Source organism: Balaenoptera musculus, chromosome 14 (genome assembly GCF_009873245.2).
Source record: "Balaenoptera musculus isolate JJ_BM4_2016_0621 chromosome 14, mBalMus1.pri.v3, whole genome shotgun sequence".
Classification (NCBI taxonomy): Eukaryota; Metazoa; Chordata; class Mammalia; order Artiodactyla; family Balaenopteridae; genus Balaenoptera; species Balaenoptera musculus.
The window spans coordinates 38,879,732-38,906,208 of NC_045798.1; the positions used below are offsets into that span (position 1 = coordinate 38,879,732).

General features: G+C 44.7%; 1 protein-coding gene across 1 annotated transcript in view; it reads left to right on the plus strand.

The window, feature by feature from the left end:
• Positions 1–25,094, plus strand: part of GREB1L (GREB1 like retinoic acid receptor coactivator) — a 263,665-nt gene extending 238,571 nt beyond the window's left edge. Inside the window, 14 exon segments of the mRNA XM_036822897.1 lie at positions 1,938–2,053; positions 2,724–2,968; positions 5,252–5,823; positions 6,028–6,130; positions 8,779–8,934; positions 9,204–9,343; positions 11,204–11,365; positions 11,508–11,712; positions 16,188–16,353; positions 17,332–17,559; positions 18,490–18,631; positions 19,469–19,669; positions 20,515–20,653; positions 21,672–25,094. Of these exon segments, the coding sequence (XP_036678792.1) occupies positions 1,938–2,053; positions 2,724–2,968; positions 5,252–5,823; positions 6,028–6,130; positions 8,779–8,934; positions 9,204–9,343; positions 11,204–11,365; positions 11,508–11,712; positions 16,188–16,353; positions 17,332–17,559; positions 18,490–18,631; positions 19,469–19,669; positions 20,515–20,653; positions 21,672–21,835 (2,739 nt within the window). The 3' untranslated portion in view covers positions 21,836–25,094.
• The last annotated feature ends 1,383 nt before the right edge of the window (positions 25,095–26,477 follow it).

The window sequence follows — 26,477 nt, forward strand, 5'->3', positions numbered from 1 at the left end:
CATGTAAAAATCTGTTACATTAATTAACCATTGTAACATTCTTTGACTCTCATTCACTCTTTTTTTCTTTTTCACCTGTTTATTTCTAAATCACCAACTTTACCACTGACAAGATAGCACCAGTGTGCCTTTTATCTCTAACGTTGGGTAAAATCCAATGCCTCTTTTTCCATTAGATGGTCTTATTTTTGTGCTTACCTCTAATTATCCTTTAGAAATCATGGTTAACTTATAAGTGATAACAAGTACTTTGGAAGGATACAAGGTTTATATCTAAATAAATCAGTTCATCCAGAAGGCCTCTGAAGCTTTCATTAGATTTCCTTGGCCTTGAACCCCATATTATGCCTGAAGTCAGTGCTAGCCTAGTCTTCTGTGCTGTCTTTACTGCCTCTGCAGGAAAATCATCCTGAGGGCATGACAGATCCATAGAAGAATGGCAGCCATCAGTCATCAGAAGTCACAATGTGACAGAAAAGCATTTTATACGGGGTTTAGCTAGTTCTGATTGGTCAAGAGTAAAAGTGGAATTTGTTTAATCATCTTTTGAAAATAAATCTTCTTATAAAACATAATATCTGTTATCCCATCATTATAACCCAACCTCATTCTCGCTAGAACGATGAAATATATTCGAGGAGACCCCAGTGTCAGGGATATCATAAATCCAATGTGAAGGCTTATGAGTAAAACGATTCCTATTTGCAGAATTATTTGCTTTGAATTAGGTAATGTTCTGGTTCCCTTTGACATGAAAATATATGGAAAACTGAATTTGGGGGGGAGAAACTTTCTTCTAATATCTTAAAAAATATTTTGACAGATTAATTTTCTAAGACATAGAAAGTCTCTCAAACTTGTAAACAGTTACGTAGATCCACTGAGTTCTCTTTGGCATGCAAACATATGATAAAAGATTGGGCAACAAGATTCAGGTTGGTTCTTCCAATTTTACAAGTTATACGCATTTTACTTGAAGTAATTGTGGGTATATTTAATTCCAAAGACTGGTTTTCCTAGACATCAACAAATCAGTAACCAAACTCTGTTATATCATATCATATCTTGCCTGATATATTTCTTTTTTATCCCATTCTGATTTTAGCAAAGAAAGTACCAGTCTATTTTAAAATAAAATTGTATGCATTACTTAATACCTCACTTCTTAGTCCTTGTTCCCAAAAGCATTATCTGAAATGCCAGTTCATTTCTTATAATAACTCCTTCTAGAAAGCCGATATAAAGCACAGATCTACACACTTCATAAAAAGTAGTAGAAACCACCTTATCTACTTAAGAGATTGTTTATTTTCTCTCTGCTCTAAAACAGACAGAAAAATCTATAAGATCTTTCCACTTTTGAACATCTTTCAAGTTGGGATTTTCTTCCTCTTGATATATTCATGTTTTCAAGATTGATGTTCCATTTATTAAAGATATTCGTGTGTGTATATGTATATATGGGTTAATATATATGAGAAGTTGATTACATATGAGTTTTGTTGAGATTCTTTTATTAGTCATTTAAAACTGAAATGGTCTTTTTCAGTCAATCAGTCCGAAGAGTCTGTCCATTATATGAAGGAAGTGTACTTAAGAGCCTTGAGTCTCAACTAGTTTAACTAGGATTTCTGTAAGGTTTGCACCATTGGTGGAGTATTTCATATTGTATGTTTCTTTGACCTGTGTGGCTAATGTGTGATATAAACCAAGATCTCCTGTTTTATCCTACTGAGATAAAACGAAAGGCTACATTCTTCTAGAGTGCTTTGTGTATGTTTTTTAGTAGTAATTAAAATATATGTACACACACAAACACACTTATTGGAAGTCATTTGGAACCACAGATGTGTATAAAGTCTGGCTGTAGAAACCTTTAAGAAGGTGGGAACTTAAATGAAGGGTTTTAATTTTATTGTACGGGTCCCTTTCTACAGACTTGGAGAGGAAATGAAGCAGAAGAGTGGACCCCTCGGACGTACCAAGATCTAGAAGGTCTGCCTTGTATTGTGATATTAACTGGCAAAGATCCCCTTGGAGAAACCTTTCCCAGGTACAGTGTGAATCATTAGTTTTTATTTTCCATTAGCTGCCCACCTGAGCTGTTGGTTAAAACTTGGCTGATGCTCACCCATTTCATTCAGTTGGCAAGTGAGAAGAGAATTGTTTTATTCGAGGATGTAAGAAATTTAGCCTTTCTTGAGTCTTTCTTGCTTTCCAGAGATAGCCTAGCAATCTGGGGAATGGGAGATAGCCACAGATGAGAAGTGTTTATGCATCGAAGCAGGGCAGCCAGAGGGGCAGGGAGGAAAAGCACTGCCCCCAATGAGGAGTTTTGGGGATGAAGTGTCTCTGTTAGTCTGCTGTTCCCTCAAGGATCCAGGGCCTGTAGGTTGGAAGGCAACAGCACCAATAATCATAGCACTCACTGAATGCTTACTGTGTGTCAGGCATTGTCCTAAATGCCTTACCCTTGTCATGCCATTCATTCAGTAACGGGGTCAGCTGGACACTGTTACTCTATTTTGTATGTGGAGAAAATGAAGTGACTAGCCCGAGGTCCTAAGCTAGGAGGTGGCAGAGCTGAGGTTCACATCAGGCATTATCTGGTACCGAAGCTCACGATTTTGACTGCTGCGCCGCACCCAGACACCCAGACACACATAAACATGGCGTGCCTCACCAAAGACAGACTCGCCAAAGATATCATTACTTTCGTGCAGGTCTCTGAAGTACTGTGACCTCCGGTTAATTGATTCAAGCTATTTAACTCGCACGGCCTTGGAGCAGGAGGTGGGTCTGGCGTGCTGCTACGTCTCAAAAGAGGTCATCCGGGGGCCCACTGCTGCCCTGGACCTTAGTGGCAAGGAGCAGGAGAGAGCCGCCGTCAGCGAGAACGATGCCGAGGAGCTGCTGATCGACCTGGAGAGGCCCCAGAGCAACAGCAGTGCCGTCACTGGAACCTCAGGTCAGGACTTTCTCTTTCAAGGGATCAGAGGCAGGAGTGAGGAGGGGGGGTAGGAGTATGGAAGGCAGAGGCTTCTGCTGCCTCCCATCAAGGCTTTCAGAGCCTTGGGTGACTCAGGCGTCCTGTCCAGACCTTGGTTCTCCGGAAGAGATACTTGGAAAACATGACTCTTGTGCAGCCACAAGATACGTTCCTGGGGAAGCATTTAATGAAGAGCTTGCTAATAAGCTGAATAATACAAAAAATAAATTTCATCGACCCCAGCTGCCACCATTTTCCCTAGTCTCTCTCACCCTAATCATCTCATAGATATTATGCATCTGATATTTGCACAAAGGCCTTCTTTTCCTTCCAGATCCTGAAGCTGTAAGTTTTTGCTAATTGGCCTAGTATCTGGCACAAAGTGTTTGAATGAATGAATGAATGAATGAGTGGCTTTTCTAAGTACTTAATGGCAAGTGTTTGTATACTGAAGGCTACTCTGGGACCATGGGTTGACTGGGATGATCCAGTCTGCAGCATGCCAGCCACTCTCTTATTGTGTTACTGTGTGGTTGATGGCAGTGCTTGGCATCAGTTTTCTTCTGATAAATCGTATTAAGCAAATACAGCACTATTTCCATTTTTTTCTGACTGTGAAAGTTATAATAAAGCTTTATATAGAAAACTTGGAGAATGTAATGAAGTATAGAGAAGAGATAAAAAATGAAAACTCCACAACAGAGGGAACCACCATTTGTGTTCCTTCTCCCCCGTGCTTCCCTTCTCTCATCTCCATGACACACACATGCAAACACACACACAATTTCATGGCCAAAAGCAGCACCAGTCTTTCTATTCACTCTGTCAGCTGCTGTCGGTTGGGCTCCCCATGAGAACTGAAAGGCAGGTATCTGTGGGGTTTTCTGACTTTCTGTGGTGCCCCTCAGCCTGGAAGAGCATGGGACTGTCCTTTGGGGTCTGCCCAGCTGCTCCCCTCAGTCAGGGGTCAGGGCTGTACCTGCCCCACCCCATCACTACAGGCTCCCCAGTTCTGCCTCTGCGACCAGGTCAGAATAAAGGGGAGAGGTTGGGAGGAGTGTAAAGGGTAATAGAGGGGAGGGGGACTGTCACATCTAGAAGCTTTTGGATACCAGCATTAGTGACCGAGAGGCAAGGAAGGTAGGGGTGGGGTGGTGATGAGAGTTGGACTTCCTTCCTGTAGTTCTTTAATCAGCTCCACAAGCCTCACTATTCTGGCCTTGTTCTGATTAACTCACACAAAGGTAATGATTTGCCTTCTGCTGTTTTTAGAGTTGTCCCCGCTTTCAGGATGCACGTGCTGCACACACACACACATCACACACACACCCCACCGGCCTCGGGGTGACTCTGAGGGTCGTCAGGGGGGCTCACTGCCCAAGGTGTGCAGGCCTGTGGACTCCAGGGCCGATGAAGGGAGAGGAAAGCCCTCACACAAAAGTCAGATGAGCAGTGGAGTGACGGTGTCACGAGCCTCTGGTTACTGGCTGTTCATCTAGGATCTCCCAAGGCTGGGATATGACCCCTAGGCCTGGGAAGCACCGGTCTGAGCCAGAGAGGGCCTGCAATCTTGAATGTAATGAGCTTCTGGTTTGTCCTCAAGCCAAAGAGGGGCTGATGGATTAGAGGGGAAAACATGTTTGAAGTGAATTGGCCGCAGGTGCAGGGATCTCTGAGCAAGAGCAGTATCTAGCTGGGAGGAGATGAAACTCTCCCTTCCCACGGAGCCACTTCCCACGCTGGTCTGGGCGTCCGTGGAAGGGGCTGCACGCTGGGGAGGTATCCAGAGCCAGAAGCGTGGGGCCCTGGGACCCCAAGAAGGAGGCGAGTGGCACTGGGGCAGGACTTGGATGTGAGCCTGTGTCGGTCAGGGTCCTGGAATCAATCAGAAGGCTTATCCAAACGAGGTAACCTGAGGAGAGTTTAATACGCGGGCAGGATGTAGCCAAGGAGCAGGAGGTGGCGTGGTCGACCCCAGGGCGCCCGGACCACCACGCGGCCTGAAGACGCTGGGGAGGGGGTGGGCAGACATGGGCCCCAGAGGAAGGCCGCCCGGAGGAAGCCGGGGTGGGGGGGAAGTACCGATTTCCTATGGCGTCTCCACTGCCCGACCCCACGCAGGATCAGGGGGAGGGGAGGCGAGGGCAGGACGCTCTGTAGTCCGCGCACCGCCTGGCCCCCCGGCCTCCAGGCCGGTCCCCCCTGGCAGGGGCGGCGGTGACAGAGCGGGCCCGCGGCGGGCTGTTGTCCGTCCTCTTTCAGGCTCCATCATGGAGAACGGGGTGAGCTCGTCCAGCACCGCCGACAAGTCCCAGAAGCAGCCCCTGACCCCCAGCTTCCGGAGCCCGGCCAACAGCGTGGGGCTGGACGAAGGGGTCTCGGCGGGCCTGGCGGGAGCCGGAGAGACCCTGAAGCAGGAGTGTGACTCCCTGGGCCCCCAGATGGCGAGCAGCACCACCTCCAAGCCGTCGTCGTCCTCGTCGGGGCCCGGGGCGCCGCGGTGGCCGGGACAGCCGGGGCCGGGCTGCCGGGGCGCGCACGCCGCGCTGCCCCCGGTCGTGATCCTGTCCAAGGCGGCCTACAGCCTCCTGGGCTCGCGGCGGGGCGGCAAGCTGCCGGCGTCCGCGGCCCTGCTGCCGCACCCCGACGTGGCCTGGGCCAGCCCCCTGCGGCCGCTGCTGCCCGGGCACGCGAGCGCCGAGGAGCAGTCCCTCTACTACCGCCGCTGGACCGCGGCGCGGCCGCACCACGCCGACCACGGCAACCAGCCCGACCCCGCCTCGGGCGCGCGGCCCTGCCATCCCCGCCGCCTGCTGCTGACCGGGCCCCCGCAGGTAGGGAAGGGTGCCGGGGTGGGAGGGGGGGCCGGGGAGGGGGGACTCCGGAGGAAGGGCGCGGGGGAGAAGGGGGTCTCTCGTTGGGGTCCGGTGGTCGGGGCACGGAGGCCCCCCACTCCGGCAGGGAGACGCGGAAGAGCCCACGTGTGAAATCTCTTTTCTCCTTTCCGCCCCTCTCCTGCCTAAACCTCTCTCCACCAGGTGGGGAAGACTGGCTCCTACTTGCAGTTCCTGAGGATCCTCTTCCGCATGCTCATCAGGCTCCTGGAGGTGGACGTGTACGACGAGGCAGAGATCAACACCGGTGAGTTCCGAGCCGGCCGCGTGGGTATTAACACCACAGCCGGAGCTTCCCGCGTCCTCCTGGATGTGTGTACATCCACTCATGGGCAGGGTTCTCGAGAGGTTAAAGGTCAGGAGCCAGCAAAGAGTTGTAGGCAAGCTGTGGCCGCGTTGAGCTCCCTGAGGTCGGGGTGGGTCTTCTCTTTTGACCCCCATCCCTCTGTGTCTTGTGGGACGCTGGGCAAAGAGGTATCTCGTAAAGCCCTGTCAGGTGGGTTCACTGTTCAGATGGTCAAACTGTCCAGGTTTAAAGTTCGAGTGCGGTGGTCTACTGCTTAAGGGTCCAGGGCATGTTTTACACTCTGGATAACCAGGCCTTTGTTGGTTCGTCAGAGTAGACGTTATGTTTTGCCTGCTGGCTCCGAGGGAAGGTGTGTGGGTTACTACGACGAAAGGAAAACTTCCAGGAGCAGAACAGAATCCTGGTGCCGTAAACAACCCCTTGGCACTGGCAGTAAGATGCAGGGGCTGGTGCTTGACAGACTAGCCTGTGCCTCCTGCCCGGCTTCTTGGCCCTTCCACCCCGGCTGTCACCTGTGAAGGAGGCAGTTCCGCTCTGCAGCCCGTCCAGCAAGGCCAGAAAGGGGGCATGAGCAGGGGTCAGCCAGCATTAGCTCTGCAGCCGGGAGAGTGTGGCTTCAAACTATGGCTTCACATCTCAGAACAGAATGACCGTATGCTGGAAGGAACAGGGAGGGGCAGGGGCAGGAGAGAGAAGCGGTAGTTCTTCCCAGGCCCCTCAGAGATGAGTCCAGAAAAGGGAAAGGCCTTGTCATCTTCCATCAGATTAGCCCTTGGAGACCTCCCCTCACTTGCTTTTCCTGAATAGTTGGATCTGTTCTGTGACCAGCCCAAGGGACTAGTTTAGTTCAGAACAAGACTAGGTAAAATCAGCCATATTTAATCATTTTACTAAGGCTTTTGGCTCTATTTCCATCCTCACCAGTTCACATCCATGATTCCAGACACAGACACACACAATTCCATCTTCCTATCCACATCTCCTTGTTTGTGTCCCCAGCTGAGCTGTACCAGACCCCCAGGCCCACCACAGAGGGGACTGAAACACCCTGGGCTGCATGGAGTGGACTGGGCCCCAGGGGCAAGGGCAGAGCCAAGCAGACGAGGAGTGAAGGGCCGTCATCCGCTGACTTTCCCCCAGGCTCCTTGGCACTGCAGGAGAGTGTTGCCTTTACTTTTCGCCTCAGATCCTGCTACAGGGCCTACAGCTGTGAGAGTCAAACCTGGCCTTTGTAACGAGAAGCACTGTTAGTTTGGCTTTATTCCTTCACCCTCATTTTAGTGCAGGTGAATGCAGTGGTGCTCTGGAGAGGCACAGGGACGCCTTTTTTTAAAACTAGAATAAGCTTTAACTTTTAAATAAAATGCATACTTTTAAAATAAAACTTTAAAAAAATAACTTTTTAATAAGTTTATTTTTGGCTGCGTTGGGTCTTTGTTGCGGTACGCGGGCTTCTCATTGCGGTGGCTTCTCTTGTTGTGGAACACGGGCTCTAGGTGCACAGGCTTCAGTAGTTGTGGCGCTTAGGCTCAGTAGTTGTGGCACTCGAGCTCAGTAGTTGTGGCGCCCGGGCTTAGTTGCTCCACGGCATGTGGGATCTTCCCGGACCAGGGCTCGAACCCGTGTCCCCTGCATTGACAGGCGGATTCTTAACCACTGTGCCACCAGGGAAGCCCCTAAAAAAATAACTTTTAAACAAAATGCTCAGTGATATAAAAATAAGCAGTATTGTGTTTAAAAGGTAATAGCTGTAATTCTAGTCTTTAGGCCTTTTTTGTTGTTGGAATTTTTTTCTTCGTTTCTTCCTTTGAACGTTGTCTTCAGCTTGATCTTATAGTTTTTAGTATTAACAACAAATATCGTCTATTGGACACCCACCATGTGCCTGCCACTGTCTTAGCACTTTCAATATGCCATCTGGAATCTTTACAACAATCAGGGGACCCTGAGAGGTGAAGGTGCCTGCAGGTGTGAAGTCACAAGTGGTGGGGCCTGGATTCAAACCCAAGGTCCCAGGCTGTCAACCTGGACTGCATGTCGGAACCACTTAAGGAGCTTTAAACACCACGATAGGTGCCTGAGTTGATGAAGAAGGTTCTGGGCAGTGTGGCCTGGGCACAGGGATTTTACAAGCTCCGGGTGATTCCTAATAAGCAACAGACACTGAATCTTGCTCGGTGCGTCCCTGAAATCTCTTCAGCATCAACGTCTTAAAACCCTACAACTAAAACTCTAAGACAGAATTCAGATCATCCAAAATTAAATAAGATTTTAAGGCAATTTGGGGGGCTGGGGAGGGAGACCAGTTGATCTCCTAGATGTGGAAGTTTGTGGACTGGGTGTGCAGAGGCTAATGATGGGGACCAGTGAGGACAAGCGTCTCTCCCGGCGGGGGTCTGAAGGGACAGTCTGCTTCCCTCTACCCTGGACACGGGAGCTCATTTTTCGGAAAGGCCTTTGTCCACCCACCTGGGCGGACAACATACTTACATACAACTTTCCATCCCTGACACTTGAGAGAGAGGGAGGGAGGGAAGCCAGTCGGTCTGGTCTGCCTGCTCTGTGCACTTTCTTTCTTCTTGGCCTAGATCACAGCGAAAGCAGTGAAGTGAACCAGTCAGAGGGAGAACCCTGGCCTGACATCGAGAGCTTCAGTAAAATGCCCTTTGACGTCAGTGTGCATGACCCCAAGTACAGTTTGATGAGCCTGGTATACACTGAGAAGCTGGCAGGGGTCAAACAAGGTCAGTGCAAGTAGAGCCTAAAGGTCAAGCGTTCACCTAAATGAGGGCAAGAGGCCTGGGGCACTTTAATCTTTGAGAGCGGCTTCATTCATTCTCCTCTGCTTTTCTCTCGTTTTACACACATGTCACCTTTTCATTTTCATAGCTGCCTCTCAGGGCATAAGTTACAGAATCCTGGGAAAAGCCCTTCTGTGGAGTGGGGGACTTTCTTCCTAAGCATAGGGGCTTCAAGCACATCACGGGAAGGTCTTTTGCCCCTTTATACACAGAAGCAATAAAGGAATCCAAAGTTGAGGAGCCCCGGAAACGAGAAGCCGTGTCCATGATGCTGACCAAGTACGCGGCCTACAACACCTTCCACCACTGCGAGCAGTGCCACCAGTACATGGACTTCACCTCTGCCTCCCAGGTGCCGCCCCTTTGCCCTTGCCTGTTACCCAATGTGGATCTTGTATGCAAGAGAGGAAAAGTCCCAGTTTCAAGCCCTAGACAGAGGATGGCTTATATATGAGATGGAGCCACTCATTTGTGAGCAAAATGCATGAAGCAATTGATTAAGATGATTTGGGTTTATTAATAAAGGATTATGGGCGGGGGAGGGTGGGTGAAAGAAACTGAGTTTGTGTCTTAAGTCACTTCATCAAAATGGTTACATGTGTCATGCTTAGATTAGAAAGTAGCTGAGGTTGTCTATCTGTGATCCTGAAAAAGCTGGATATTACAGTATGTTTGGAAAAAGGGTCTTTTCCCTCCTTTGGGTTGTTGATGAAAAGGGTGCTATTATCTACAAATTTGTAGGGTGCGCCCTTTGAGCTGTGAACAAGTCTGTTGATTTGCAGAGACCTAGTCTCACTCTTACACCAGCGAGTGATGGTTTTGACCATAGGCATACAGAGGAGTCAGTGTTTGCTTTTTTATTTGGAGAGAACTGAGAGGTAGGAACACAGAAGGTGAGCAAATACCCCATAGCATTTAGCTTCTTATTGGCCAGAGCGTCTTTAAGCACAAAAGATGGGAAAGGCAACCAATGATGGTCATATCCAGTGCCTGTTTGGGGGATAAGCTCCATGTTGCTTTCCCCTACTTTACCTTCTTGACTTCTGTTATTTGGCTCTGAACACCTAGAACAACTCTTCCTCCCTACAGGATGTGCTGAGTGGATGCCCCCCAGACTTGCGTCTGCTCTGGAGGACCAGGTCTTCACTCTTTCCCCACAGGGTACTAGCAGGGATATACTGATCATTCTGCTCTTCTGGTACAAGTTACCTTTCATACCCCATTTGTTTTCTTGTGTTACTGAAAACTTTTGGTGGGCTAGTTTGAAATCAGTTCACAATGCTTTATAGAATATAGAGGATTCAGGTCCCCTGATCTATAAATCATTGGTTTTTAGAACATTTATTAAAAACCCTCTATTTAAATAGTTTCTGTGTGATTACAGTACTCACTAAGTAGTAAATTCCAATACTTGCGAAGCAGAATGAAGGAGAATTTAAGGGAAGAATTACAATATTATTTCTCTATGAATGTAATATTTAGGTTAAAACTCTTGGGAAAACTACCTGGGTTCTAGTGGCTGCTGAAAAGTGATGATATCTTTTCATTAAGCCAAGTATTGTCTGCATTGTAAAGACCTTTATTTAGTCATTCACTGAGATGGGTTACTGAGAGTGTGTGAACTTATCAGCAATTTAAAAAATAGGTTAGGTTTATATTTGGCTTGGATGAGTCAGAGGTCTCTCCTGGAAGCCAGAGTTCTAGGCTAAGTGACTGTTCAGATATCTTCAGCTTCCACTGTAGCCAGGAAAGATGGGGCCACAGAGGCATTTTAATAATGTCAGTCTCTATAGTTTACTTAGAAAAATGATATTCATTTGACCTGACCCACACAGAAGCGTTTTCCCCCATCACTGGGCACCTTTGGGAATGTTTACGTGGCAGGACATCCCCTTGGTATATTGGACCTCCGTAGGACTGAGCAGCAGTGGTTCTAAGAAGGAGAGAAATGCAGATAGTTTCCAGCAACAGGTATTTCTCCACACACGGAGAGGCTGTGTAGGGGCAAGATGCTTGGCTCTCTTGTCAGCGGCAGCCACTAAAAGATGAGGTGTCTGCCTTTCCAGCCCTCTCGACACTGCACGCACAGCAGGTCTGGCGGCAGGCAGAAGTTCAGGTTAGTTTGCCTCTCTCAGTAACAGCCTTAATGAGTGGCCTGGAGGTTTGCGAACCATGAGTTTACATTCCCTCCCTTTCTTCTCTGCAAACGCAGATGTCCGACTCCACCCTTCACGCCTTCACGTTCTCTTCCTCTATGCTGGGAGAAGAGGTGCAGCTCTATTTCATCATTCCCAAATCCAAAGAGAGTCATTTTGTCTTCAGCAAGCAGGGCAAACACCTGGAGAGCATGCGGCTGCCCCTGGTTTCAGACAAGGTGGGTGATAGCATCTGGACACAAGGACTGACAGGCCTCAGGTACTAGATCAGGTTCTCTAAGCTTCTTATATCTAAGGGTTCTAATTTCTCTTTTTGGCCTCTGGTCCTTTCTTTCCCTTTTTCTTTTTCTCTTTCAGCAGAATTTGAATGCGGTCAAGAGCCCTATTTTCACTCCTTCCAGTGGTCGCCACGAGCACGGACTCCTAAACCTCTTTCACGCCATGGAGGGCATCAGCCACCTGCACCTGCTGGTGGTTAAAGAGTATGAGATGCCGCTGTACCGCAAGTACTGGCCCAACCACATCATGCTGGTGCTTCCTGGCATGTTCAATAATGCAGGCGTGGGTAAGGGGGCCCCCAGGTGGGGGGAAGGGCTGGAAAGATAAACTGAGCTCCATTCCCCAGGCGTGAACTTTCAGAGGTTCCTCTGCCCCTGGATAGTGTCTTGCCCTGCAGACCAAAGGACTTTTCATTCCTCTTTAAATGAGTTTTCATTTCTCTTTATCTGCAGTTTTGCAGAATTTTTAACTTCTGAGGACTAGTAACCAAAGAAGTCACTGGTAGGTTGAGCACCCTGGGAAGGATTGGGACTCTTCCCAGTATAGGCCGCAAACGTTCCTTGCTGCAGGCTGGCAGCAGGAACGTCACAGTGAGGAGGAGAGTCTGAGGAGGGGACTTAGTAGTTCACACTCCGGTCTGGAGGGATCTCTGAGGGTCATCACTGATCTTAAAGGCACACAGCTAGTTCTTGGGGGCTCTGTACAGCTGGAGACTGGAAGCACCATCGCTGCCTACGGCCGTTACCTTAGAAGTGCCTGGAAGAAGTCTTTCCTGCTTTTCCCCAAGGAGTTTAAGAGCAATGGGCTGATTTCTCAGAGGCGGCACCTGGTTGTTGAGTGTATTGACAGAGCCGGGGAGGAACTGGAGAGAGCGGTCTAGAGCTCCTTCATTTACCTCCTGAAGGCAGGAAACCTCCACATGGACCCAGTGTTCTAGAGCTCTACTGTCTGGTCACTCCCTGCATCTAACTCACTTCCCATTGGCTTCTGTGGGTATCTCAGTGCAGAGTCTCAGAAGGGCTGAGGATCAAGAGCTTTAGAGGAAGAACATCCAGCCCAGAGCTGGAGTGAACACAGAAGAGACCTGAGTAGTGCCCTGGACCCACACAGGCCTTCTCTCCAGGTCTCTCTCTCCCTTTCTTCTTAGGTCTCTTCCGTTCTTGTTCTCCATTCCATTCCTTTTCATATCCTTAAACTTTAGCCTTAATATGGGATTAAAATATTTTCCAAAACTGGTTTGTTTTGAATGCAATTTTATTTCCCATGTTTATCACAATATCAGATGACTTAGGACTTTCATTTATTTCTGGTCCTTTATCCTCCCCCAAACGATAGATCTCCAAACTATCTAAAATCTTTTTCTATATGCATATGACCCTCAAACTACACCTGTCTGTGCCTAACTGACCTTTAGGAGAAAAAGTTCCCTCATCCCAGATCTGACTGAATTTGTTTAGTGCCAGTTTTGTCATTTTTATAATAATCTGGGCAGAGAAACCAACATATATGCAAATAAAATAAACACAAATTAAATTTTTTTTACTGTGGTAAAAAACCACAAAATTTATCTTAGCCATTTTTAAGTGTATGGTTCAGTAGTGTTCAGTATATTCACATTGTTATGCAACCAATCTCCGGAACTCTCTTCATCTTGCAAAGCTGAAACTCAGTACCATTAAAGGCTAACTCCCCATTTTTGTTATCCATTCACCCGCTGAGGGACACTTGGTCTGCTCCTCACCTTTTGACTGTTGTGAATAATGCTACTATGAACATGAACACAAATCTCTTAAAAACCCTGCTTTCAATTCTTTTGGGTATATACCCAGAAGTAGAATTGCTTAATCACGTGGTAATGCCGTTTTCAATTTTTTTTGGAATTGGCATGTTGTTTTTCATAATGTGTGTACCATTTTACATTCCTACCAACAATGCAAAATGGTTCCAGTTTTAACACATCTTTGCCAACACTTGCTTTTTCTGGGAATTTTTGATGTTGTTCGTAAGCATCCTAATGGGTGAGATGGTATCTTATTGTGATTTGATTTGCATTTTCCTAATGATTAGTGATGTTGATCATCTTTTCATTTGCTTGTTGGCTATTTGTATATCTTCTTTGGAGAATCTATTTTTTAGTAAAGTTTTTATTGTTGTTGACTTGTTAGGAGTTCTTTATATATTCTAGATATTAACCCGTTATAAGATAAGGTTTGTAAATATTTTCTCCCGTTCCATAGGTTGCCTTTTCACTGTTGATTGCATTCTTTGTGCAGAAGTTTTAAATTTTTATGTAGTCCAGTTTTTTTCTCTTGTTGCCTATGCTTTTGGTGTCATATCCAAGAAATCACTGCCAAAACCAACATCATCAAGCTTTCCCCCATGTTTTCTTCTAAGAGTTTTAGAGTTTTAGCTCTTTGATCCATTTTGATTTTTTTATGTAGTATAAGGTAAGGGTCCAACTTCATTCTTTTGCATGTGGATATCCAGTTTTCCCAACACTATTTGTTGAAGAAACTATCCTTTATCCATTGAATGGTCTTGGCATTCTTGTCAAAAATCATTTGACCATATATGCAAGTGTATGGGTTTTTTTGTTGTTTTTTTAATAAATTTATTTTACTTATTTACTTTTGGATGTGTTGGGTCTTCATTGCTGCGTGCGGGCTTTCTCTGGTTGCGGCGAGTGGGGGCTACTCTTGGTTGTGGTGTGCAGGCTTCTCATTGCAGTGGCTTCTCTTGTTGTGGAGCACGGGCTCTAGGTGCGCAGGCTTCAGTAGTTGTGGCACATGGGCTCAGTAGTTGTGGCTCGCGGGCTCTAGAGCGCAGGCTCAGTAGTTGTGGCTCACGGGCTTAGTTGCTCCACGGCATGTGGGATCTTCCTGGACCAGGGCTCGAACCCATGTCCCCTGCATTGGCAGGCAGATTCTCAACCACTGTGTCACCAGGGAAGCCCCAAGTGTATGTTTCTGGGCTCTATATTCTTATTCCATTGGTCTATGTGCCACTACTACACTGTTTTGATTACTCTAGTTTTGTAATCAGCCAAGTGTGAGACCTCCAACTTTGTTGTTCTTTTTTCAAGATTGTTTTGGCTGTTCAGAGCCCCTTGAGATCCCATGTGAATTTAAAGTTGGATTTTTCTATTTCTGAAAAAAAAAAAAAAAACTGATATTTTTGACAGGGATTGTATTAAATATGTGGATTGCTTTGTGTGATATTGACATCTTAACAGTATTACATTTTCCAATCCATGAACATGGTATGTCTTCCCATTTATTTGTGTCTTTAATTTATTTCAGCAGTGTTTTGTACTTTTTGGTGTACAAGTCTTTTGCCTCCTTGGCTTAACATTTATTCCCAAGTATTGTATTTCTTTTGATGCTATTGAAAATGGAACTTTTCTTAATTTCCCTTTTAGATTGTGGTTAGTATATAGAAACACAACTGATTTGTGTGTATTGTTTTTGTGTCTGCAACTTTGCTGAATTCATTTATTCTAAGTGTGCGTGTTATCTTTAGGGTTTTCTACATATAGGATCATGTCTGCAAAGAGATCATTTTACTTTCTAACTTGGTTGACTTTCATTTCATTTTCTTGTGTAATTGCTCTGGCTAGGATTTCCAGTACTATGTTAAATAGAAGTGATAAAGGTGGGCATCCTTGTCCTATTCTTGATTTAAAGGAAAAGTTTTCAGTCTTTGAGCATTGAGTATGTTAGCTGTGGGCTTTTCATATATGGTCCTTATGTTGAGAATGCAAACTGTTATACACAGTGATATTGAAAGGTAGATTTTCCTAAATCCTAGTACTACCCTTGATCTATTCAAACTGTTTTCCTGGCTCCTCCATAGACTTAATGGGTTTTTTTAGCCTCTTTATTTCATTATCATCTACATTTTGTTTCATTTTAGGGTGGCCCACTCATAAAACCTGGCTAATTCCTGATGATCATCATCTTAATAATCGCTAACACTCACTGAGTACTTACCAAGTGCTAGGCACTGTCCTGAGCACCAAACAACAATCCTATGAAGTAGACATTATCATCGCCTTCTTACAGGTGGGGAAGCCTAGGCACAGGGGAGTTAACTTTTTCACTGTCACACAGCTAGAAAGCAGTGGAATCAGAATTCAGACCGAAGCAGCTTGGCTCCAGTCTTTTCTCTTACTTTCTCTGTACCATATGCCTCTTACAAAAAAGCAGACCTAGGGAAAGGATACCAGTTTCCAGAGTCTTCTTCAAAGACACTGCTGCCAGTTTCCTAAAGGTGCCTAAAGCAGGGGACACATTAGTGTAAGTGGCATACCCACTATTGCAGCCCTGGTGGCTCCCTAGTGCAGGAAATGCAAGTGGCTGCTGCTGAGAATCTAATCATGGCTCTAAGAAACCAGCAGTAAGTATCTCCTCTATGTGGTATCCTTTGTCCTATCAGGGAAGCTGGATTCTTGCAGTACTCCTCAAAGTGTAGTTCATGAATCACCTGCAAAGACATCTCTGGTTTCTGGCCCCTCATCAGACTTACTAGAGTGAATCTCTGGTGGTGGGCTCCAGGAATCTGCATTTTAAACAGACTTCCTGGGTGATTCTTATCTACACTGATGTTTGAGAGCCACTGCTCTGAACATTTGGTTGACCCCCATCCATGTGCATGGTCACCACGTGAACACACGCATGCTTACGGAGAGAATGTGAGCTGTGTGCGGGGCCTCAGCCAAGCCTGAGCGAAGGATGTACAAGCCTTGGTTGTGTTGCCTTTCAGGTGCTGCCAGGTTTCTTATTAAGGAGCTGTCATATCACAACCTGGAGCTGGAGAGGAACCGCCTGGAAGAGCTGGGAGTTAAACGCCAGTGTGTCTGGCCTTTCATCGTTGTGATGGATGACTCGTGTGTCCTATGGAACATTCACAGTGTTCAGGAGCAGAGCAGGTAGTGGTGCTTCCTATGCAGTTCTAGGAGTGTGACACAGTGCTATGGAGAAGACCCTCTCCTTGGCTGTCATTGCACAGGGAAGTAAATAAGAGAGGTACAGCTTTCCAGAGCAAAACAATCATCTGTGAGACTACTCTCACTAGCACATTTTGTGGTGGCTTAGGAATTTTTTAATTTAGACGCTCAGCCTACCTTTAAGTTCTTGGACCATTTGTGCATCACAGCTTAGGTTTGCTATAAAAGTCTGTTGAAAGACACTATGGTTTATTTAGAAAGACCACTGGCTTCTGAATCAGGAGACCTGCTTCTTAGCCCCAGCTCTGCTTCCTAACTATCTGGATGAAAAGGGAAAGTTCCTTCACCTCTGTCTCAATTCTATCACATATAAAATTATGGCTGGGCCCAAATCAGTGGTTCTCCTCCTGGGGCAGAGGTGACAGGAATCCATGAGGACCCTGAAATGCTAAGCCTGGAGAAGTCCTATGCAGTAAATGGCCCCGAGTATTCACAGCCCCAGTGAAACACTGCCAGATGGTCTCTAGGCCCTTCCAGCTCAGGCATTGTGATTTTGTGCCCTTGTTTCCCCTGTGGATTTGAAGCCAGTGAAGTTTTCAAATATTCCTTTATTATTCCGTAATTACCAGAACTGGGAAGTACACTTGTGTGCTTCTAATCTCTGGCTACCTCTCTTTGGTGACTCCCTGTTCATTACTCACTTTGAAATGGGCTGGATTTCACTCTCTGCCTTTAAGTGATCAACCCGGCCCCCAGAAGGCAGCTTCCCTAGGTTAACAGTGACAGGCAGCGTGAAAACCGGGCTTGACATCCTTCTCCATTCCAGACTAATATAAAGTCAATCAGCTAATTGTATCCTTCAGGTATTAATACTGTACAGTGCTGTTAGCTCTTCATAAGTGACCCTCTCTTCAGTAATACTGAGTGGTATCTTATGTAAACTAACTCTACATTTCATAGCCAGCCCATGGAAACAGGAGTTTCCAGTAAGAATGTGTCCTTGAAGAGTGTCTTGCAGCATATTGAAGCAACACCGAAAATCATCCACTACGCAATCCTGGGCGTACAGAAATGGAGCAGCAAGCTGACTTCTCAGAGCCTGAAGGCCCCGTTCTCTAGATGCCATGTGCATGACTTCATTCTCCTCAACATAGACTTGACTCAGAATGTGCAGTATGACTTCAACAGGTAAGTCAGGCCTCCCGGATGTATGTGATCCTGGCATTCACTGATTGTTTCTGCCCAGGTCTAGCCTCAGCAATGTTTTTATTCCTGTCTCTGTGTCTTTGAGAAACTGAGACTCTCTTTATACGGACAGAGAAAGGGGGATCACAAGCCCCAAAGTGCCCCTTCGTCACCCTTCAAACTGACCTAGACCCTTAATGATAGGTGCTGCAATATGAAATGCTTAGAAAACATATTTTGGCCATCTTATTATTCAACAAGAACTGAAACAGGGACAAAACTTTTTATCAACAGAAATCAGTGTGTGGACCCATAAACCTATTCAAGATTAACCTTTCATTTACCCTCAGAACTCAGAAGGTAATCTCTTCCCTAGATGTTAGCAAGACCCTGAAATCTGGATCCTGTAGGGAAAAGCCAGCTAGCCCTGGCCTTGCTTCCTGAATAAATTATGCCCACATCTTGGAAAATCTGAAATGGCCAAGGAAGAATGTCAGAGACCATAAAGTCCCTCTTATGTCAACCCCCAACCCTGTAGCTATTAGAACATTCTGTAGCTATTTCACTTCTGTGTTTTAAATTTGGCAGATGCTTTATCCTGTTTGCAGCCAGGATTTTAAAACCGGGAGCAGCTCTGCACTCCTGTCCCACGAGAGCATACAGAATGTGCGCTCGTATTTCAGTTCAGGCATGCCTAAGGCGCTGTGGAATGTCTGGGACCAGTCACCTCACTTCCGCCTTCCTTAATGGCTGTTAATGCCCAAATCAAGAGGTTCACAGGCCAGTGTCAAGAGAGCCAGCTCCATGAGGGGGAAAGGCTGATTTTGTCTGGGGTTGTCTCCCAATATCTGCCACACATTTCTCTGTGTGTAACGATCACAGTTGAGATGTGACAGGTAGTCAAGGAGACCTGTCGTTGTGATTATAACTTAGGTATTTCTGTGAAGATGTTGACTTTAACCTGAGAACGAACAGTAGTGGCCTGCTCATCTGCCGCTTTAATAACTTCAGTCTCATGAAGAAACACGTTCAGGTTGGAGGGCAAAGGGACTTTATCATTAAACCAAAGATCATGGTAAGTTTGCAAGCTTGAGTCTACTTTTGAAAATAAGATGATCTTTCATTAGTATCGTTGTTATCAGGTACTGGCATTAAGCACTTGCCACTTGATTGGAAAGTAACACAAGGGAGCCTGTTCTTCATGTCAAATCTGCGGTCTTGTTTCCCTTACTGAGGACTCATCTAGGGCCAAACCTAAGTTTTGAAAATTCAACAAAACTACCTTTCTTTAGATTTAAGGCTTAACTCCATCAAAGCTTTAGTTTCAAACGTCTTCTATAAACTGGCAAAGTTAACATTTTTACGTTCTTTATGTAACACGTGAAGAAGTGTACATCAAGCTGCTCGCATGGTCCTTTGCCAGTCTTTTTTTTTTAAAGTAAGGCGGATCAAAACCTGTTAAGGGTTAATTCCATGGGCCTACCCTTTTCTGTTTAAGAGATTTACTGGTATCTCATCATTTTCAGCATGTGGACTCCCCAGTGGAGCTTAGAAACCTCTTTGTTTTTTTTTTGGTGCTGATGGGATGGGATTTGACCATCCACACCCAGCAGCGCTGTAAAAGGCTTCCTGTTGGTTCTTACAGTGTACATGCTAAATGCACTAACTTTCAAATAAGCCTACTTTTGCATTTGCTCCTGCCCTTGCTGTGTATAAATTGTTAAATCCAACTGCACTATTTCCAAGGGAAAAAAATTTCAGAACCCAAGAATGACAGACTTACATTTGAGCCTGGTATCTGTCTCTGTGCTACTATTACTTGCGGACTGTTAGGATGCAATGCAGTGCTTTCCTCGCCAGTTTCACACAGTGACAGACACATCTCCCATGATCATCTTGGCTCTGATTTCAGGTGTCAGAGAGCTTAGCACCCATCTTGCCCCTTCAGTATGTCTGTGCTCCCGACAGCGAACACACACTACTGGCAGCCCCTGCACAGTTTCTCCTGGAGAAGTTCCTTCAGCACGCCTCATACAAACTCTTCCCCAAAGCTATCCGTAACTTCAAGAGTCCCGTGTTGGCCATCGACTGCTACCTTAACATTGGACCAGAGGTAAAGGGGAAGGGGCTGATACTCTTATTAGATAGAGGGGCTTGTTTTTCTTCTGTGAATTTCTCGCATAACTGTCCTTTATTATGAGAAATAAAGAAGAGAGGCTTTAAATAGGTTAAAACTTGACACACAAAATAAAGGGAGTACAAAGCTTAACTAACCAGCCCATTGAAGTTTCAATAAAAAAAAGTGTCTGGGGGCTTCCCTGGTGGCGCAGTGGTTGAGAATCTGCCTGCCAATGCAGGGGACAGGGGTTCGAGCCCTGGTCTGGGAAGATCCCACATGCCGCGGAGCAACTAGGCCCGTGAGCCACAATTACTGAGCCTGCGCGTCTGGAGCCTGTGCTCCGCAACAAGAGAGGCCGCGTTAGTGAGAGGCCCGCGCATCGCGATGAAGAGTGGCCCCCGCTCGCCGCAGCTGGAGAAAGCCCTCGCACGGAAACGAAGACCCAACACAGCCAATAAATAAATAAATAAATAAATAAATAAATCCAAAAGTTAAAAAAAAAAAGAATGAAATCCATTTAAAAAAAAAAAAAAAATAAATAAAGTGCAAATTATTAAAAAAAAAATACTTTATAAAAAAAAAAAAAAAAAAAGTGTCTGGGAATTCCCTGCGGTCTAGTGGTTAGTTAGCACTCTGCACTTCCACTGCAGGGGGCACGGGTTCAATCCCTGGTCGGGGAGCTAGGATCCCCCGTGCCGGGTCGGGGGTGGGCGCGGAAGGAGTCTCCTTTACCTGACCCTGAGACAGCTAAAAAGGCAGGTGCTACTTCATTCAGCTGAAGTTGCAGAGGTTTTGCTTGCTTTTGAAATGCCTGTGCTATTTCTGCTTGATGATTCCAGGTGGCCATATGCTACGTCAGCTCCAGACCCCACTCCAGCAATGTCAACTGTGAGGGGGTGTGTTTCAGTGGACTCCTCTTGTACCTCTGTGACTCTTTTGTAGGTGCTGATCTTCTTAAGAAATTTAAGTTTCTAAAAGGTAAATCAAATTTAGCATCTTGCTTGTGAATGCTATTAGTTCCCACTGGACAAAATACAGTGGGAAAGATATAAAAGAGCACTTTAACAATCATTTTGCCAGTAAATTAAATACCTTACTTTTAAACCTGGCCACTGAGTTTTTAAATGGGGGAGAGTTAAGACTAAATGCAGATAAATATAGCCAGGTTTGTGACCATATTAAATATGTTTGCCACTAGTAATTTTAGAAAGGAATGATGCAATGTGAGAAGCGATGCTTCTCATATAATCTAATTTTAATAAAAATCAGGTTAATGAGGTATGATTCTGGTATAGAAGCTAAAGTCGTTTCAATAAGTATGCACCATACAAAGAGTTAAATTTGCCTAAGAACAAACTGCAGATTAAGCATCACAAATGATCCTGACAAGATAACCTCTGAGGTCGGTGAAAAAAGTAAGGTTCATAATGCTGTGTACAGCATGCTACCATTTTTGTGAGAACAGGAGAAACTGTATTTACTTCTATGTGTGTAAAATACATATGGAGCTGTGCGTGTGCATTGGGGGTGGGAGGGAGCGTCCCAGGGGACGCTCGGCAATATCTGGAGACATTTTACGTTGTCACAGGGCGGGGTGCTGCTGGCACAGAGTGGGTAGAAGCCAAGGACGCTGCTAAACATCCTACAAGAGCAAGACAGCTCCCACAGTAGAATTGTCCGGCCCACAGTGCCAAGGTTGAGAACACCTGCTCTACAGGGACACATGAAATGTTAGGACGTGGGTTTTATCACTGGTTACTACAGGGGAAGGGGGGATGTGGTTAGGAGGGCTTTTACTTTACACTCTTTTCAACTTTTGAATTTGTAATAACTACTTTATTCAAAATAAATAGTACAATGAACAAAATCTGACAGGTTACTTTACATGTTGGTTCTCACATGTGTTAGTTTAGGGGATATAATCAGAGGGAGGTGGTAAGATTCTTTATCATTTCAATCCCTGAGCCTAAGCCACACTTCTGCTTTCTTCCTGAAGGTGCTACTCTGTGTGTCATCTGCCAAGACCGAAGTTCCTTACGCCAAACGATTGTCCGCTTAGAGCTAGAGGACGAGTGGCAGTTCCGCCTCCGGGACGAGTTTCAAACTGCTAACAGCGCTGATGACAAGCCCCTCTACTTTCTTACCGGACGTCACGTATGAGCTTTGGAAGAGACCAAAACCAGCAAAGGGATGCCTAGGTGGGGTGGGGCAGTAACGATTATTAGGGGTGTTTTTTTTTCCTTTAAAGGACAATCACTGTGGAGCCAAGTGCAACATATTTGTCTCTTCTCCAAAGAACCCCCCAAATCTGACCTAGATCCTTGGGGGGCATCACTCTCCTTCAGTTCCAATTTCAGGACTTAAATTCAGGTTAACTCCACCCTAGGTAGTTATGCAATTACTTAAGACGTGGTCTGCCCACGGGAGGCTGAGGAGGATTATGCTTTGGAGAGGCCACAGGGAGTCTGCATTGTTTTTTTTACTATGCTGTGTCGGGGGTGGGGGAAAACTGACTCTCAGCATTAGCTAGCCTGAATGTGTTACGTGAGACTCACACCGTTGGTGTGGAATTAATTGAAGATTAACGTTTGAGGCCTGAACCCTCAGTTTCTCTTCAGATCTGTACTTTGGTACAGTATTACTCAGGGGTCTGAAATGATAGAATGTAGAAGATATTTGTATTTAAAAAAAAAAGAAGTAGCTTTGTCTTTCTCTGTGCAGTGTTAGTTTAAGATTTATAATCTTGTATGTATTGAAACTTTTGGCAAAATTTCCACAGGAGTTAAAAGTTTACTATTTAAACTGAACAAACAAATTAGTAAATGCAGAGCAGGCATTGTGTGTATTCGTGTAGCTTCTCCTGGCTTAGGTTCTTTTGCTTTATCCATTCTTCGTTTTCAGTCTCTTAAGCATGCCTGTGAGAATATGAACAGCGATTAATCTTGCACAAGGAGAGCCTGATTCAGTAGTTGAGCCAATTCAGAAGCTTTCAGCAGTCACCCCACACCCACCCTGTTTGGTTGGAATTTAGCAGTTGGCACCAGCAAAGCTAAATGTCAGGCAGGCTTAGCTTCTGTGTGAAGTGGAACTAGTTTCTTTCCTGTCAAAGACTAAAGCAAAGTTTCCTTTAAAAGATACACTGAGTGAATATTAGCTGCCTTATACTGACGACACCACAGAAATTGCTGAAATGGGAAACAGAGCCATAGAAAGAGAGGCTGTTTTAATCCTACCAGTGGGGTGTGCGTGTGTTAAAGAAGATGCCAGTAAGTCTCTTTGACTCATTAAAATCAATAGGGGGTCTCTGTTCAGTATCAACAGTAGGAGGCATAAGTAAGTTTCTGCAGATTTTTTACCACATATTTTAATCAAAAACAGATTTTTAGAAAATGTTCTAGAACAAACTAGGTCTATTGGAAGTTCACTCTTAAATTACTCCACTTCTCATCATTAAACAATCTGACATTTTTCTCATTAGCCCATATGTACCACTTTATTCCCACTTTAAATGGCCATTTTTAACTTCAATCGATGTCATATTTATGGCCTGAAGCCTGCATTTACTTCGAACAAATAGTGTTAACTGACCAGCTTTATTAGTTTGTGATAACAAGGAGTTTACAGCTAGTGAAAAGATGTACTAATCTGAAAATGGTTTCAGATCTCTTGGTTTTAATATAGCTACTTATGATGCTTTAAATGTCTCTTGAAATGAACAATTCCTTTAAACTCCATTTTTAACTGACCTTGAAAGAGGACCTGCCTTATAGATGCTTTAAAAATACTCAATTTTAGTAGAGCAGAATTCTTGGCAAAGAGGTACGTTCTGAGGCAGGCTGATTTAGATATGAATGTATTTCAGTTGTTCCTGTTTTGTTGAAAGGGCCTAACGCAGACGATATCAAGAAACCCACTATTTGTGCAATATTCCAAAAATATTTACTATATAGGGCAAATAAAATACTTGAAATAATCCTAAAACAGTTGTACCTGGGGCAGATGGCCTCTCAGGGTTTCTTCAGGCTTTATAGCTTCATAGGCTAAGGAAAAAATTTTAAAGTAGTTACTTGACCTGAGGGGACCCCATATTAGTTAGAGCTGCACTCTGAAAAATCAAATGATTCTGATCTCTTAAATACTATTTAACTCTGGGGAAGAGAAATGCCAGAATAAAGCCAAAAGCCCATCACCCCAATGATGGAGAATTCAAATTGACCTGCTTATTCTTTTCAATGCCTATCTTACTAAGGTTTGGATCTTTTAAAATAACCTTATCATCAGTATAATTCTTTAGAGAATGTTAGGTCGTTCTCCTGCAAGGATAAAATTGCACAAGCACAAGACACCATGATTGGTTAATACGTACCTTGGTGTGTTCCACTTCGAGCCTTGCCATCCCTTAAGAATACTGTGGTGTGAATGTGTTCACTAGGCCTGCATAATAACTGACCTATAGACCTGTTGAACCTTGCCACATATGACAGTTCACACAGGTTAATACTGAATGTAAACTAAAATTACAATGAGAATTGTTGTATTCAATTTTTTTGGCTGTAATTTATGCAAATGCTTTTTGTGATTTTTAGAAAAGGAGGCACCTGTGTTACTTTATTACTGTAAAATTTTCTTAACCAAAATTTGGTGAATTTCACTAGTCAGTCTACCTCACATTTTGTTTATGATTCTAAATTGTCTTAAGTTGTGTCTACAGTATGTTCTTGTCCTTTAATTTGGTGAATGTATTAAAATTCTCTCCCACCCCCCCAAAGAGAAAGTTTGTTTTCTTTACATGTTCTGGAATGTTCAAAAATGGAATGAGCTGACTACGGCAATGTCCAAGAAAGGCGAGAAGTCCACATGTCATAGGTTGGATGACTCTAAGATACTCTTCTGGCATAACAGTCCAAGAAAGTAAATATTTGTTCACTGAAAATTTGTAGCTTATCCAAAGAAGATACACACATATAAGGTATCTACATACCATGCCCATTTGCAGAGTGCCACAATTATGAATAACAGATCTAGAAACGATTATTAAAGAGATGTTAGAAATATTCATGGTACATCCCCAATCTTTTATTTTACAGATGGCAACTATACTCACTTCCGTGTCCTGAGAAGCAGACTTTGGGTTGGTAGAACTGTGCAGTATAACCCTAAGGTGTTACTCTCCAATTGATTTCTAAACTCTAATTTCACCAACTTTTGAGAGTTAACTTGTTATTCCAGGGGAAAAAAAATGCCTTTCAGTTCTATTATTATCAAGAGTGCTAAAATAATAGACTGATATAGAACCATAAAAGCATTCTTCAGGGCCAGAGGCCCCTGGCTGTTACCTCAGGAGGGGCAATAACTATTTTAAGTATGATGACAGATTCAGGATCAAGTAGAAACTGCCAGTGTTCCACTCCATGCTCCAAAGCAGCTGCCTTAGAAAGACTAACAGCAAAAAAAAAAAAAAAAAAAAAAAAAAGACTAACAGCTGTGAAACTCTGACTGCTGTACCTTTGTATTCAACTACGTAGAGCTGAACAACATCAGGGAACAAACATTCCTCAGGCTTGTCTTCAGTCATGGCAACTGGCCCATAAGCTTCCTCTGAGTCTAAGAGAATACTGATAAAACAATGAAGTACTGGCTTCCCTGAAAAAAACAAAAACCCAAAAAAGAAACAAAATAATCGTCACTAAAGATGACTTCAGGAAGAACCTCTGAGGCCAAGGGAACAGCCATTCAGACTATAAATTCCTTATGTCTTAACTGTCAAGTAGTAAGCTAAGGAAAGCATCTACGGTTGACCCTTCAACAACACAGGCTTGAACTGCATGGGTCTACTTATACACAAATTTTTTCCAAAAAAATATGTACTATAATACTACACAATCCATGGTTGGCTGAGTCTACAGATGCAAACCGCTGATATGAGGAGCCGACTGTAAAGTTACACCTGATTTTCCACTGTGTGGGGTAACCCCCATGTTGTTCAAGGGTCAACTGTGCTTCAGTGATTATGACAGCAGGTGGAATAATAAGAAAGAAAAAACAAGTTTTCTAACCACTTCTTTGTTGTTATAAGACCGAATCTTCCCTTTATCTGCCAGAAGGCCCAAGAGCCACGAGAACAGGTAGAAGGTATAGGTATGCCTGCAGTTGCTATCCCAGAAATCAATTTAGCCATCTTAACTGCCGGTGAACTACAGCTAGGCAGGAATGTGGCCGTGTTCCTACCCAGACGCCCTAGCTGGGCAGCCATGCAAAGTAAGCAACAATTAAAATATCACTGCATGTCTACTGTACTTACGATACATGCTTTTAGTAGATATACCAAATGCACTCTTGCATGTTACGAACTGGTAAAATACTGATTTTTAGAATGCTTACAAAATGAAATAAAACCATTGTATGTCCATGCAGACAAGGGCATAACCCCTAAAAGCTCATGGTTCCAGTCTATACTGGTGGTTCCTATAATGTCCATACACTAGACACTTTTATAATGAACCAACAACTATTCAAGGGTAGCTGAGAAAAAATTTACAGGCACCTTTATATAATCAGCAATTACAGAATCAACCTGTTTCGATGTCTGTGGCCGTTAGTGTTTACTCACTGTGTCCACCAGTGCCTCCACCACTCCATAGAGACCGTTCTTCTGTCATCACTCTTCAGCCTTCAACTGTGGTGTGACAGTGTCGACCGTTCTTTGAGTCTTGGTTTCTACCACTCTCTTATGGTTCTTCCCTTGCATGTGCATTCTCAGGTGTTCCTCAATACTCTCTCCTACCCTCTCATTTCATAAACC